The sequence below is a fragment of the Haliotis cracherodii genome, unplaced genomic scaffold (assembly GCF_022045235.1).
Source record: "Haliotis cracherodii isolate W230 unplaced genomic scaffold, xgHalCrac1.p SCAF_13, whole genome shotgun sequence".
In the NCBI taxonomy this organism is placed as follows: Eukaryota; Metazoa; Mollusca; class Gastropoda; order Lepetellida; family Haliotidae; genus Haliotis; species Haliotis cracherodii.
The window spans coordinates 15,217,214-15,233,872 of NW_027266268.1; the positions used below are offsets into that span (position 1 = coordinate 15,217,214).

The following is a 16,659-nucleotide window of genomic DNA, read 5'->3' on the forward strand; positions in this document are numbered from 1 at the left end:
TCAATATGAGATGGTTATCATAAGCTGGTTCATATCAATTGTTATTCATTATCGATCAATCAATAATTAATTCTGAACACTAAAGGGAATCCATTGTACGAGGAAATGCTTCATTCACAGTAAAATGGTTTTATGTTCCAGGAAGGGAGAACCATTACTGATATTTCAGTTCATGTCCTTGAATACCTTTATGCTCAGGCTCCCATTTCATCAAGCAGTCTTAGCGCTAAGATAATAAGACAATCTTAATGGATGCAATAAAGGACAGTCATAATCTTCAGATGTCTTCCTGTAATGTGACCTGGGTGTCGTTGCACAAAACAACCTTAGCACTAGGACTGTCATAAGTCTATGTTAAGGTATGGGAGTTATGATCACCTTAGCGCTAAGCTCGCTTTGTACAATGGCACCCTGGTCCAATGTGAAGACTTTGTTGCCTTATCTCAAAGTTATAGGTTCCCTCTACCATTATTTTTGTCTTCTTTCTTATAGTGGCATTAAACCTAACTCACTCACGTACTGATCTCATGTTTTTTTTGTGGTGTGTTTGGGTTTGAAATAGTAGATTTCATTTTAACTTTAATCCTAGAGTACCGGTATATATCACTTCACTGAATGAGCTTCTTTTAACTTTGCCAATGTTTGACCATTTTTTTGCAGAACCTCCTAACATGTTTTCCCCTTTCATCATGGTGAGTAGGTGGGTGGGTGGGAGCGTGAATATAGTTTTATGCCACCTTTAGCAATAATCCTCAACTGGCAGGGAGGCCATCATGAGCTCAATTCTAAAGTTTCCAAAAATTCTACACACAATGTTTCAGATTTTATAAACAAAACTAACTTTTCTGAATAAATTCTCCCGAAACAATATTTAAGTATATATTTCCTTAATATTTCCTGAATTACTTCCCCTAAAACCAGCTATTTAAGTATGTTTCCTTAATATTTCCGGAATAAATGCCCCTAAAATCAACCATATAAATACAAGTTTCTTTGATATATATTCCTGAACAAATTCTCCAAAAACAAACTACTTAAGTTTGTTTTATTCATATTTCTTGAATAAATTCTCCTGAAACTAACCATTTTATGACATGTTTGCTTAACATTTCCTGCATAAATTTCTATTTTGACAGTCTCTATATAAAATGATATGTACTTTCTCTTTCTCTTTGATTTAAGGCCAGATTAATTAAAATAACTATACAGATCTTTCTGTCGCTTCTAACCAGTTTCCCATGAACCCCATGAACCCCATGCACTACAGGACCCGCATGAACCCCATGCACTACAGGACCCTCATGAACCCCATGCACTACAGGACCCGCATGAACCCCATGCACTACAGGACCCTCATGAACCCCATGCACTACAGGACCCGCATGAACCCCATGCACTACAGGACCCTCATGAACCCCATGCACTACAGGACCCGCATGAACCCCATGCACTACAGGACCCTCATGAACCCCATGCACTACAGGACCCACATGAACTCCATGCACTACAGGACCCGCATGAACCCCATGCACTACAGGACCCTCATGAACCCAATGCACTACAGGACCCCCATGAACCCCATGCACTACATGAACCCCATGAACTCCATGCACTACAGGACCCCCATGCACTACATGAACCCCATGCACTACAGGACCTGCATGAACCCCATGCACTACAGGACCCTCATGAACCCCATGCACTACAGGACCCCCATGAACCCCATGTACTACAGGACCCTCATGAACCCCATGCACTACAGGACCCGCATGAACTCCATGCTCTACAGGACCCCCATGAACTCCATTAACCCCATTAACCCCATGCACTACAGGAACCCCATGAACCCCATGCACTACACGATCCCCAGGAACCCCATGCACTACAGGACCCCCTGGATCTCCATGCACTACATGACCCCCATGCACTTCAGGAACCCCATGAACCCCATGCACTACAGGACCCCCATGAACCCCATGCACTACAGGACCCCCATGACCCCCATGCACTACATGACCCCCATGCACTTCAGAAACCCCATGAACTCCATGCACTACAGGACCCCCATGAACTCCATGCACTACAGGACCCCCAGGAACCCCATGCACTACAGGACCCCCAGGAACTCCATGCACTACAGGACCCCCATGACCCCCATGCACTACATTAACCCCAGGAACTCCCATTTACCACGTGAACCCCCCTCCCTGGATCTGGCACTGAAAATGATAGGCTTTTAAGAAACATATGTTGAAATTAGGGCTGGGACGTTTAACTTAGGTAATCGGGTCCCTTGGTTAGTCTCGTGATATATTGTTTTATAACCAAAATTTACTATAACCCCATAGTTACACCACAAGTCGCTAATGTTTGCATTCCTTTTTGCTTGAGTAAAGATAGAGCTTCAGTCATTTTCCTGCATGCAAGATGAGATCATTTATGTGTGTATCTAAATAGTTTATGCCAGGGCTCCAGTAAAACAATTCCCAATTGGACATTATGTACCCTTGAGACCTACAGCAGGTACTGGGTAGGGTCGGGTATTAGGAGGTCGAGTAGATGTGGACTCATCCCAGCCCTATTTGAAAATACCAGAAACTTTGGATGGTCCACATTATGTTGTTGCTGAATCATGATATACAGAAGATGAGTATAGCTAGAGCATTGTCCTAATAAAGACTCTGTGGTTTAGTGAAAAGAGCAACTGCCGATGCCGTCACACTAAAATATGTTAAAAGATGGTACTTGTTTTTACCCTGCACGGTGCTCGGCCATAAAACAAGGACTATGTATACAGTGTCTGAGTTGGGTATCCATGTTAAACTGCAGCATGGTATCTCAGTGGGCTAGCTTTGTGAAAACGACTTTAGCCTGACCGAGGACAAGCATGCATGCACACATCACAATATAAGTGGAATAAGCACAACATTAAGCCCCATTTCCCCTCACTTTGTGCTTATGATTTCATTATCTTCGACCACAACAATGACCTTATGTCCTTGCTATTTACAAAGTGATTTCATTAAGTTAATGTCAGTGTATTTGTACTAGCCCTGTCAGACAGGCTTCAGACATGATGAAAATTAAGATCCTGGACAATGACCTTGACCCCAAAGCATGACCTTTGATCTGCGCTTCATTAACTATGGTGAATTAATTAACTGTCACTAATAATTTAATGGTGTTATTGAGAAGGAAATTGATGGACGGGTTATTTGTTACCACCTATTAAGCAGACAAATTAGAGGTCGCAGTTTTACAGGATTGAGGTCACTGATGGCAGGATTGAGGTCAGACCTGTTCAGGATATGGATATGGGAGGAAGTCTAAATTTTGCCCAAATGTTACTTTAAGTAATAACTTCAACATTTGCTTGAGTTCAGATTTTAGATTGTGTTTTAGAATTTATAAACAAAACTAAGTATTTACTGCATGTATATAATTGCACATTTCTAATACTCCAATTAACTAGTTTGTGCACAATCAGCATAATCTTGAATATTGTTAAAATGGTCAGTGTTATCGTATTGCTTCTGCAAAATAACTTGCAGGAAAAATAGAGGAATTCAGATGAGAATGTCTATGTCCGATAACAAAAATGGGGGTCTGTTTTAGTTGGTTGAAGCCTTAAATATGTGTGGGGCGATCGGGTAGCCTAGCACTCACTCACTCACTCACTCACTCACTCACTCACTCACTCACATAAATATGTGTGATTCTAACATATCTTTTCCAATGATTTTAACTATATACACATGCTTGAGTAAAACCTTCAGAAGTATTGAAACTCTTTGAGTCCCATTCTGTCTGGGCCAGATAAACTAGTGGATGACAGCATGAACACACTATCAGCCAGGTCACACATTGTAACCACCCACTCCTCATTTTGGACCTTATGGTAAATATGGGGAACTTGGGACCTAACAATCACATACAGCTTTTTTAATGGGGTGCTTCTTCTGACAAATTAAATTATTGACAAGGTGAGCTTCAGTGTTTGGTGGTATTTTTGTGTGTTTTTAGCTTCTTGTTTCTTTTAACCTCTTGTTCTAGACAAGTAGTAGAAGTAGAAATAGTCCACCCTGCTAAAAATAATCATAAATTACATCCTAGTATTCAGTCAGTAAGAGAATGTTAAATATGTAGTTTAGTAATACCTCTGCATTTCACTGCATTTCACCTTGTTCTACATGCCGCTGTGACCTTCACCTTGCTCCACATGTCACTTGACCCACATGTCACTGTGACCATCACCTTGTCCCGCACGTCAGTGACCTGCAACTTAACCCACCTGTCACTGTGACCATCACCTTGTCCCTCATGTCAGTGACCTGCAACTTGACCCACATGTCACTGTGACCATCACCTTGTCCCACACGTCAGTGACCTGCAACTTGTCCCACATGTCACTGTGACCATCACCGTGTCCCGCACGTCAGTGACCTGCAACTTGACCCACATGTCACTGTGACCATCACCTTGTCCCTTACGTCAATGACCTGCAACTTGACCCACATGTCACTGTGACCATCACCTTGTCCCACACATCTGTGACCTGCAACTTGACCCACCTGTCACTGTGACCATCACCGTGTCCCGCACGTCAGTGACCTGCAACTTGACCCACATGTCACTGTGACCATCACCTTGTCCCACACGTCAGTGACCTGCAACTTGTCCCACATGTCACTGTGACCATCACCTTGTCCTTCACGTCAGTGACCTGCAACTTGTCCCACATGTCACTGTGACCATCACCTTGTCCTTCACGTCAGTGACCTGCAACTTGTCCCACATGTCACTGTGACCATCACCTTGTCCCTCACGTTAGTGACCTGCAACTTGACCCACATGTCACTGTGACCATCACCTTGTCCCTCACGTCAGTGACCTGCAACTTGTCCCACATGTCACTGTGACCATCACCTTGTCCCTCACGTCAGTGACCTGCAACTTTTCCCACATGTCACTGTGACCATCACCTTGTCCCTCACGTCAGTGACCTGCAGCTTGTCCCACATGCCTCGGACCATCACCTTGTCCCTCACCTCAGTGACCTGCAACTTGTCCCACATGCCTGGGACCATCACCTTGTCTCTCAAGTCAGTGACCTGCAACTTGTCCCACATGCCTGGGACCATCACCTTGTCCCTCACGTCAGTGACCTGCAACTTGTCCCACATGCCTGGGACCATCACCTTGTCCCTCACGTCAGTGACCTGCAACTTTTCCCACATGTCACTGTGACCATCACCTTGTCCCTCACGTCAGTGACCTGCAACTTTTCCTACATGTCACTGTGACCATCACCTTGTCCCTCACGTCAGTGACCTGCAACTTGTCCCACATGCCTGGGACCCGCAACTTGGCCAAAATAATTAACTGACCTACATCTTGTTCCACATGTCACTGACCTGCAACTTTTCCTATACATCACTGAGACCTTCAACCTTTCCTACATGTCTGGGTCCTGCAGTTATGTCCCATAGATCATTGTCCCACAATCCACTGTCAAAGTACTTCAAAACATTAAATTGTCTTCTGAAAAACAGACATTGATTTTGAATACCTGCAATGTAATCATGCTTTATTGTATCCAATTGAGAAAGGAGGTCAACCTATTTGAGCACTTTTCACCACTGTTATGGATAAAGTATGTTTAAAGTATATCGACCATTCTTAAGCATTGTTGGTGAACAAGAGCCTTATTCCCCGAGAAACCTTTCCAGCTCCAGCTCCAGTGACCACACTGCATGTCTTGACTTATCATGTGACTGTAATCTCTTGTTTGGAAACAAATGTACTACTTATGAAATAAGAACAGAGGGGCCTAATGCAAGTCTTTACATATTGTTTTGCATAATTATATAGATATATGTTTATAGATATGCTACTACAACTGTGACAGTGAGGTGCATGACAATATAGCTTTACACATCAAAGTATTGTCAGTCCTCCGTAGGGCTGTGATGTAGGCATTCTAAATGAAACAGATGAAAAACACATGAATGGACTGTGTTAGATGTGATGATTGGACAGAGGTACCAGGCTGGCCGCAAGGAACTCTGGGTAGGAGAGTGATTAGCTTCATGCAACTGAGGCATTATTAGGTTGTATTCTAGGCTTTGATAAACACTGGCCTCTATTGTTTTCAAGCTGGCAATTAGTATTTCATTACTCATTTGTAAGAAAACTACACAAGCTTTCTGTTCAATATGCCTCTAATATAAAGCATGACTGGAGCCAGTTTACTCTGCACAGCACTTGCGCTGTCGGCTTCACTTTGCAGAGCTCTATCGTTTTGGTTTGGGAATTGATTCAGGCATTTGATGTCAAACAGAAATTATTTCATGCATGATTTAAAAACACATAGGACCATCGACATACTTTCCCTTTGACGTCATGACCCGTGATTCTGTGTCTATGTGACAACATAACAAGATAATCCCTTTCTTGCCTTTCATTTCTCACCTACTATCGGGGCAGTCGGGTTGCCTAGTGGTTAAAAAGCGTTCGCTCGTCACACCGAAGACCCTGGTTAAATTCCCGACATGGATGCAATGTGTGAAGCCAATTTCTGGTGTCCCCCAACATGAAATTGCTGGAATATCTAAAAGCAGCATAAAATCAAACTGACTCACTCGCTCACCTATCAACCATTTCATACAAAAATTGTAAAGCAAGAAACAAGTCTTGATTTAGGGAGGTGAGCTACAGTCTTTATTGGCTGGATGTCTTTCGTCTGAGTTTTCTGCCTAATCCATGTTGCTATAGCAACCAAATTACACAGGTACCGAGAAAGGTTCACGACTCAAAATAACACGAGTAGGAGGTAATACCGTTATTTGAAGTGAGTGAGTGATTATTGTTTAACGCGGCATCAATAATGTTACAGATCTTAGTGAGTTGTATCAACAGACACATCTATTATATCACAGTGGGATGTAGAAACATGCTGACTCTGTGACAAGTCTTGAGATATTAATTTAGCTTTACATTTTAGTGTTTGGCCAGACTTTTTATAATTTAATGGGAAAAAAATTGTGTGTGAAAAAGTCTGGTTGTTCAGCAGTGGGGAACTAAATACAGAAGACTTCTAAAAATATTGCATGCTGGTCTTTTCAATATCACTGATCAGCATATCAGTCGCATTCATCAAAGTATTGAACTTGACACTTTCAAATTGATCATCTTTTCCACTTTTTAGTGTTGGATGCCAATAGGTCAATTGTTACTATTTTTGTGTTTTTTCTCTCTGTTTTATTACTAATCTATCAATATGTGTACGACTGCATGCATTCTCTACAAATTGATCAACAAAACAGTGGATTTTCAGACGTGTTTTTTCTCTTGGGTTCTTATCTCCTCTGTATCCATGACTACCAAATGGTGGCAACTGACCATGGTGAGTCATATTTTCTTTAGTATGTGTAAAATATGATCGGCTTTTACGTTCAGTGTCAATCATGTCAAACACTTGAAATCATGTGACATAATGATACATATATCGCAATACCACAGTACCGTATCACAATACTGTATTCCACGTAATAAGCGCCCCGCTCTAATAAAGCGCCCACGGTGATATTTGCTAATATATTGGCTAGTGAACAATTCCAATTCCTTCCAATTGATCAATGTACACAAGACGTATTTATTCGTGTATAGTACACACTCGTGTGAGATATGCACCCTTAATTATGGGCAATTAAATTCTTGAAAAATATATAATACACACAGACTTTTCTTTTGTATCATTTCAGGCTGTCACGAAATTTACGATCTTTCAACTCTGTTGTTTTTCACCCAAATTGTATTCTAATAAGAGCCCCCTATTTCTAATTTTGAGAGCGCCCTGGGCGCTTATTATGTTGAATACGGTATATTGCATTACAATGTTTTGGCCATTACAATGGCTTAAATGATAGTCTATTTGTTCAGCCAAAGTAACTGGTATACAAGGGCACTTGTGGACGTGTGTTAAAGTTCTCTATCCTATTGCTGTCACCAGTCATAGCTCCCCACTTTGTAGATATTGCTAGGTGGCCACGAACATGCATGAAGTTGAATTCGTGACCGACTGACCGTTACGTTTACAAACAAATGATGACAGTTGTGATGTCAATACTGTTCCCTCGGCTGTTTTGTTTTATTTTGTTTTTTTTGTCAGTTTGAATTTCTATTTCTATTTGAACTATTATGTCATAAGTTTTAAGAATGCAAAGAGGAGTTGGACACTTTTCATATTGTCTGCAATCTCAAACCAATCTGATTTTACAAACAAATGTAAATCCATTTGGAAAATAGTAAATCAGTTGTAAATCTTTTTCCAATTCACTAGGATGGCATTCCCAAAGACATACACAAAAATATACATGTCACAACATTTGGGGTTAGAGGGAAAATTTTCCAGATTCTAATAATGGCCGCTGGTGGAAGCGATGATATCGAAAGGTAATGAAGATGTCACACACTGGGAAGAAGCTTGACCAGATTTATGCTAGTCGTGATGTCGCATCCCTGACCACTAATCACCATATGATGGTTGGTTTAGCTGCATGGGTTATTCCCTGGGATGGACTTCCTGTACAAGGGAAACATTTTGTCTATGTTCTCAGTCAAGGCAGATCCCCCTTTGTCTGCCTCTTGACTGTCTACCTGTGTTGTACAAGAATTGAAATCCTTGATGTCAGCTTGTTTTGCCAGCTTGTCTGAGGCCTGGGGCTTCTGGAATCGGCTTCTTTTCCTTCCATGGCGTAAAAGAGAAAGGCTTTTCATTCAACAATTTTTAATTTATGAACACACATAAAACAGTATGTTTGAAGTCATTCCTATAGATACCATACTCTTACCTGAAATGTCTAGACCAAAAATGTTTCAACCGAATTATAGAAGTGTATTTTGATATAGTTTTTTGAAAGTGATGCATTGTAATTAGACCTGGGACGAGATTACCTGGGTACTCATCCGATTATTACCCGACCCTACCCTAAACCTGCTGTAGGTCTCAAGAGATAGGTACAAACTGTCTGATTGGGTAAAGTTTGTCTGACCGTCACCATAGCCCTGGTAGAATTTATTTAGGTACACATATAAAATGATCTGGTTGTGCACAATGAAGTTGACTGAAGTTTTGCTTGATTCAAAAATATAAAATTCAGATGGAATGGGTGCATAGTCAGAAAGAAATGTGAACATCAGTGTAACGATAGAGTTTTAAATCATTTTTGTCATTTAAACAATGTATCATGTGACTAACCATGGGTCAGGGTAGTCCTCTGGGTAACCGGGTCCTACTCAGTGCCCACCCGACCCCGGTACCCAAGTTACCCATCCCAGCCCTAATTGTAATCATTTGTAAATGGTCTCAACATGGTCAAGAAATTGTGTTCGTACTTAATGATTATGAATGGTGCTGGATGCATGATAAATAAGATCTGAACCTCATGTCTTTTCATATCAAATATAACACTTGTGGATAAGTAGTAGAAGGTGAGGTGAAATGGGGTTTAACTTCGCGTCCAAGATTATTGCACTTATATAGCAATGTGCATGCACGTGTGTGTGTGTGGCTGCTTCTACTAGTTTGGACTGATGCCAATTCATAGTCCTAGCTCACTGAGATACCATACCGCAGTTAAAAAGGGATAACCAACTCAGACACAGTATACAGCCTCCGAGCTGACCAGTCCTTGTTCAGCCCCTTAATGCCGAGCGCCAGACAAGGCAACAACAAGTACCATCTTTTAACGTCTTTTGGTGTGATGCAGCCGGGGATCGAACTCCGGACCTTCCGCTCTCCGGGCGGACGCTCTACCACTTGACCACGGAGGTGGACTGATAAAAGTAGAAAATCTCTTTAATTGTTGATTTACTTGTACTGCATAGAAAATTTCAACCATGTCTTTTCATATGAAATCTTTAACATTCATCAGCAAATGAGTAGAAAACCTTGGCAACTGTTGTGAGTTTGTATCCCTGATCGCTGGTCATTAAATGATGGTTGGTGTAGCTGCATTACTTTGTACTTCCTGTATTGAGGAAACAGTTTGTGTGTCATTTCAATCAGGACGAATCCCCACATCTCTTGACCCTGACTGTGTCAGCAACCCCTGTACTGTACACGAATTGGAATTTTTATTGATGTCAGCTTTGTATGTTTTGCCAGTTTTTCTAAGGTCTAGAAAATCAATGAAATCTTTTCCTTTCCATGGCATTAGCAAACATGAGCAGCTACCAAAGAAACAGTGTTTTTTATCGTTGTGCATGTTATGCCAACATGGACGTATTGAAGCACTTCCTGCAGAAATTGGACGACATACTGGTTAAAGCTCCACTGCAGTGCATGTGTCATGGCTTACCCTTTGGAATCTAAAAACATGGCAGGCCCAGAGTCGTTGAGTGAGTCAAAGGTGAGATGGGACGGGTTTTAAAGGGACAGTATGTTGATGTTCTGTGTGTTTTTTTATCATGCATGAAATTATTTCCGGGCAGATGCTCTCTCCATGAGACCAGAAGACAGTCTGAATGAGGATTGGATGTATATAATGTTTGACCTGTTTGATTGTTGCTCAAGGTGTCATTAACTGGTTCACTGACCCAGATTTGATTATTTACAAAAAAAAGATGGCATAGTATGTCTGAATATTGCTGACTGGGCATAATATTTCTTCTCCCATTTCTGGTATGGATCAAATAAGAACAAAACATATCTATGAGAAGCTTCCATTAAGTGATCAGTGAGTTTGATTTGATTTGATTCCAATTCCAATTCCAATTCCACCATAGTCGAGGAGTTTTTCAACTTTAATTGACTTCTGTTGATATTTTTGTGATGTATAGAGACTACCATACTTGTGACTTTAAATGTCACATAATCAACACTTAAGGATTGAAGTTGTATTTGTTGAAGCGCTTCATGGTAAATTTGTTCACATGACACACTGTCTTCATCACCTGATGAACGTCAACAAATACAACTTCAATCCTTATATTGACAGATACATAAATCATAACAAAATAATCCATTAAACATCAAACTATAATTATCTAAAGCGAACTATATGAACGTGGAGAGTCGTGACGTCATGACGTCATCTGTCCCAAACATTCCATTTAGAGTGACATCCCTTGGTTTTACAAATGGCAGAAAATGGTGGCTACGGCAATGTCATTTGCATGAAATAAAAGTTGCACCCAGTAAAGTTGGCGGGTTGATATTAATGTAGCAATACACAAAAGTGTGGAGCTCAGTGATTTCTTTTGGTGAGTCGAGCATTTTCTGTTATAGCTTCGAATGAACGCTTCATTTCGGTGATCATATACATGATCTGTCTGGCTTCAAAGCCTGCATCATTCATAGCCTGAATCGATGTATGTCTCTGCTTGATTAACAACGTAATCACGTGACATACTGACATTTATCGGAAAATGAATGACAGTCAGCTTGGTAGTGTTCACCAAGGTGAGGTCACCCGCTACTGTCAATATTTGTTGATAAAAGTAGAAAGTGTAAGCAAGAATAGGAGTCTTGCTGCTTTAATTGACTTGTGTTAACATATTTAATGTCAAAAGAAATCAGTATGAGATTCTCGACATGTCACAATATAAACTATCTTCAAAATGATTTTGAATATTAATGGCTAGCTTTTAAATTTGTTAATAAAAATATGAAAACAATTTGACTGACTGACAAGTTAACATGCCAAGATGTAGTCAGTGATTTGTTTGGATGCTGCCTTTTAGACCTTTCTATCAAAAGATGTAGCATGCAGAATGACAAGGTCTGTGTTTCGTGATGTGGCAGTTCGCTACCTTGTGAGATGATGAATCAGTGCCAGAGCAATTCCCCTGTGCTTAGGGAGAACCTCCATGGTCAAGTGGATGGAGCTCTTGCCCTGAGAGCTGAAAGTTGGGGATTTGATCCCTGGCCGTGTCATAACAAAAGACATTAAACAATGGTCGTATAAGTTGTCAACTGATCCTGAGAGGTTTATGGTGTGATGTACCTTGTGTGTGAGCCTATGTACCCTGAGCCTAAACACTATAGCCCACAAGGGATCGGTTGACAACAAATTTATCTCACTGACATTCATTCATACAGACCCAGAATATTTGTCTGAAGTCAAACACTTTAATTACCGTATTCTACGTAATAAGCGCCCGGGGCGCTCTCAAAATTAGAAATAGGGGGCGCTTATTAGAATATTATTTTGGTTTAAAAAAGCATAGTTGAAAGATAACTTTCGTTGTTTATGCTGACAGCCTGAAATGTTTATGTACGACAGATATATTTTTCCAGATTTTAATTGCCCATAAATAGGGGTCCATATAACACACGTGTGCGTATTATACCGAATAAATAAGTCTTGTGTACATTGATCAATCGGAAGGGATGCAAATTGGGCCTGTTCACTAGCCAATATATCAGCAAATATCGCCGTGGGCGCTTATTAGAGCGGGGCGCTTATTACGTCGAATACGGTAAGCCATTTTGACAGCTAGCAGATGACGCAAACAAACTAAGGTGCTTCCCTTTACCCAATTCATTCAGATAAACATCGGTTCATTTCAGCTCAACAATACTTGAGATAACCAACTTACCTGAGGTGTGTTCCGATTGATTTCTAAGCGGAGACATGACTGGACTACATGGAAATTATTGCCTACTCCTTAACCAATCAGAATCTAGTATTTGAATGTAAGGTGTGATAATTGTTATTATCCTCCCTGGCTTTTGACATTAAGGGATAAAACAAGGATTGGTCAGCTTGGAGTCAGTGTACTGAGTCTGGTTGGTTGGTTGGTTGTTTTTTTAACACCACACTCTGCAATATTCCAGCTATATGACGGTCGGCTGTAAATAATCGAGTCTGGACCAGACAATCCAGTGATTAATATCATGAGCATCGGTCCACGCAATTTGGATCGATGACATGCATTAACCAAGTCAACAAGCCTGACCACCCGATCCCGTTGGTCTCCTCTTACGACAAGCATAGTCGCCTTTTACGGGAAGCATGGGTTGCTGAAGTTCTGTGTCTGAGTGGGGTATCCATGTTAAACTGTACACAGTGTTTTTATTGTGTCTGAGTGGGGTATCCATTAGGTCTGGGACGGGTAAATCGGGTACCTGGGTTGGGTGGGTAATGAGTAGGACCCGGGTACCCACTGGACTACCTGGACCCATGGTTAGTCACGTGATATATTGTTTAATGACAAAAATTATCTAGAACTCTATGGTTATACTACAAGTCACTAATGTTTGCATTTTTTTCTGACTATGCACCCATTCCATCTGACTTTTCATATTTTTGAATAAAGATATAACTTAAGTCACCTTCAATGTATGCATGACCAGATTGTTTAATACATGTATCTAAATACATTTTGCCAGGGCTATGGTAAATAATTCCCAATCGGACATTTTGTACCTATCTCTTGAGACCTACAGAAGGTCCCCGGGTAGGGTTGGGTAATAGGGGGTTGGGTACCTGGGTAGTAAATTTGGACTCGTCCAAGCCCTAGTATCCATGTTAAACTGTGCACTGTGTGTTAAACTCAGTGGGCGAGACTATAAAAGTGACATTAGTCCCAACTAGTTCAAGCAGCCACACACAATCGCATGCTTATTGCTGTATAGTGAGTAAGTGAGTGAGTATAGTTTTATCACTATTCCAGCAATATCACGGCAGAAATGGGCTTCACACATTGTACCCATGTCGGGAATCAAACCCGGGTCTTCAGTGTGACAAGCGAACGCTTTAACCACTAGGCTACCCAACCGCCCCTGTTGCTGCATAAGTGCAATGATCTTGAACATGACATTAACCCCAAGTCACATCACCTTAATACATTTTTGCACAGGACACACTAAATTATTAGATTTACATCCAAATATTTTGAAATGTTCAGTATTCTATCTTATAACTCACAAACTGTTCAAGGTGTTGTATGTTAACTGTTGACAGATGTGATTTGCATGAAGCATAAATGCTTGGTAGTATTCAATATATTTCATCAAAGTAAGAATTCGAAAGGGAGAACATACTGTTAGCTAGGGCTGGGACGAGTCCAAATTTACCCACACCCCTATTACCCGACCCTCCCGGTGTACCCGCTGTTGGTGTCAAGAGATAGGTACAAAATGTCCGATTGGGAATAGTTTGACAGTAACTCTGGCAGAATTTATCTAGATACACGTATAAAACGATGTGGTCATGCATACACTGAAGTTGACTGACGTTTTAGCTTTGTTCAAACATATATAAATCAGAAGGAACATGTTCATAGTCATGAAGCAATGCGAATATTAGAGACTTAATATTGTCTTGTAACCTTGTAGTTATGTAGTGAATTTTTGCCATGTAACAATATATCACATGACTAACCACAGGTAGTCTTGTGGGTACCTGGATCCTACTCAGTACCCAGGTGACCCGAGAACCCGCGTTACCCGTCCCAGTACTACTGTTAGCATTTGGAAACAAAACAGTTTCAATGTGAGGTGAAGTGTTTGGTATGGAGAATCTAATAATTCATTTATCATTGCCTTTAGTAAAGCAAACAACTCTCACTTCAAGTGAGTGTTACATGTGCTAGTTACGTGGACTGAGTTCAAGATAGTTAGTCCTAGCCAGATACCCCTTCAAGTCCTCAGTCAGTGTTCCTCCAGTGTCCTCAGTGTTTATGCACCATCTTGTGATTTTATGTGTGCTTCAGTGCTGCATCAAAGTTTCTTCAAAAACTGGGTGGTTGGTTGGTTTCTTGTTTAACGCCGCACTCAGCAATATTCCAGCTATATGACGGCGGTCTGTAAATAATCAGGTCTGGACCAGACAATCCAGTGATTAATATCATGAGCATCTATCCACGCAATTAGGATCGATGACATGCATTAACCAAGCCAGTGAGCCTGACCACCCGATCCCATTAGTCGCCATAGAGATGAGTGAGTGAGTGAGTGAGTGAGTGAGTGAGGTACAACAGTATATAATCAGGAAAGGTTTGATATAATGCTTGCAGGATTGTAGGATTGAAGGGGTTATTTGTTTTTTCTTTGGAATCCAGATAAAAAAAACCTCAAACAATAAAAATAGAAACATAGGTACTGTGCAGAGAATACTTATATTTATAACTTCAAGACTGATGAGAACATCTTTCCAAACACTGCACACACTGGAAAATGCATAACTAATAATGTTTTAAATGATAAAAATGATATCTTAAATGTCTTTTTTATTTTTATTCATTTCAATGACAATTACATTTTCACAAAAAATACTGTATTGTTTTCCTTTGATACGGCATTAACCACAATAAAGGAATCATCCGTGCCTATTACTGCTCTTGTACAGACCAACACAGTCGTAAGAGGCAACTAATGGGATCGAGTGGTCAGGCTCGCTGACTTGGTTGATGCATGTCATCGATCCCAATTGTGTGGATTGATGCTCATGATATTAATCACTGGATTGTCTAGTCCAGACTCGATTATTTACAGACAGCTGTCCTATAGCTGGAATATTGCTAAGTGCGGCGTTAAACAACAAACAAACAATAACATAGGAAATTGAACATTAATTCTAAGTTGTCAGAAGGTTGGGTTTTTTAAAAATGTATCATAGAAATTATGATTTATCCTTATCAATACACATCCATTTATAAACTGTCTGGGTAAATTGTGTTCTGGTAAAATGAAGTTATTGGTAAAATGAACACAATATGTAAGGGTGACCAGTTGCAGGACGATAATTGATGGGAGACAACTCTTCCTGTACTGTGGAATGTGTGGACTGTGGGTCTGAGTCTGATGAGGATGTAAATGTTGATTCAGTCACCAGCTCTAAACATCTATCACCAGAGTGTGTATGTTGTGTTTATTTCAGGGGTGGTTGTGTGGTTGAGGGAGTGGTTGTGTGGTTGAGTGAGTGGTTGAGTGAGTGAGTGAATGAGAGTGAGTGAGTGAGTGAAAATGGTGAGAGTGAAACAGGGTGTGTTAGTTGGTAAAAAAAGATGAGTGAGTGAGTGAGTGAGTGTGAAACAGGGTGAAGCTGGCCCTAGACTTTAATGAAGTACAGACCAAGAATAATATTCTAGGAGGAATTCTTCAAAGACAATTTAGGATCAGAAATTCTGATTGGTTCTCCAGCTGTAGCAGATCTACATTAAACCATGATTTGGTTGATGACAAAAAACATTTAAAGGACAGTACTTCTTTCTCAAACCTGACTGGTAGATAATTTCCAATATTAATTTACTGGTTCTCAGTGTTCTGGTATATATACATATAGTATATAGTTTGAATATTATAAAGCAAACATTCATAGATTAAAGCCTATTGTTGCCAATCCCAGAATTTGACCATTCAACTTGATTGAAAATATTTGATTTTGGACATCAGAGTTCACATTATTTCGTCATTTAGTCATTTAAGTAAAATAACAAAACTGTTTTGAATGTTATTTTTCTCAAAAAGTGATTGCAATGAAACTAAAAATGATATTCGAGAATGAAAAAAAAGACAAATTCACATGATCTATTTTCATCTGGTCTTTTGGTGAACTGTGACTGTTCTGGTGCTGTTCCCTATTTTAACTTGTACCATATGTTCCCATGTTTGATGAGGTGAACAATTGACTTGCCTTTGCATGTGTTTGT

General features: G+C 40.4%; 1 protein-coding gene across 1 annotated transcript; it reads left to right on the plus strand.

Annotated features, from left to right (window-relative positions):
• The first annotated feature begins 1,238 nt into the window (after window positions 1-1,238).
• Window positions 1,239-2,240, plus strand: LOC139458470 (uncharacterized). The gene has a single exon (XM_071239908.1). The coding sequence runs from the start codon at window positions 1,239-1,241 to the stop codon at window positions 2,238-2,240; it is 1,002 nt and encodes a 333-aa protein (XP_071096009.1).
• Window positions 2,241-16,659: the final 14,419 nt, after the last annotated feature.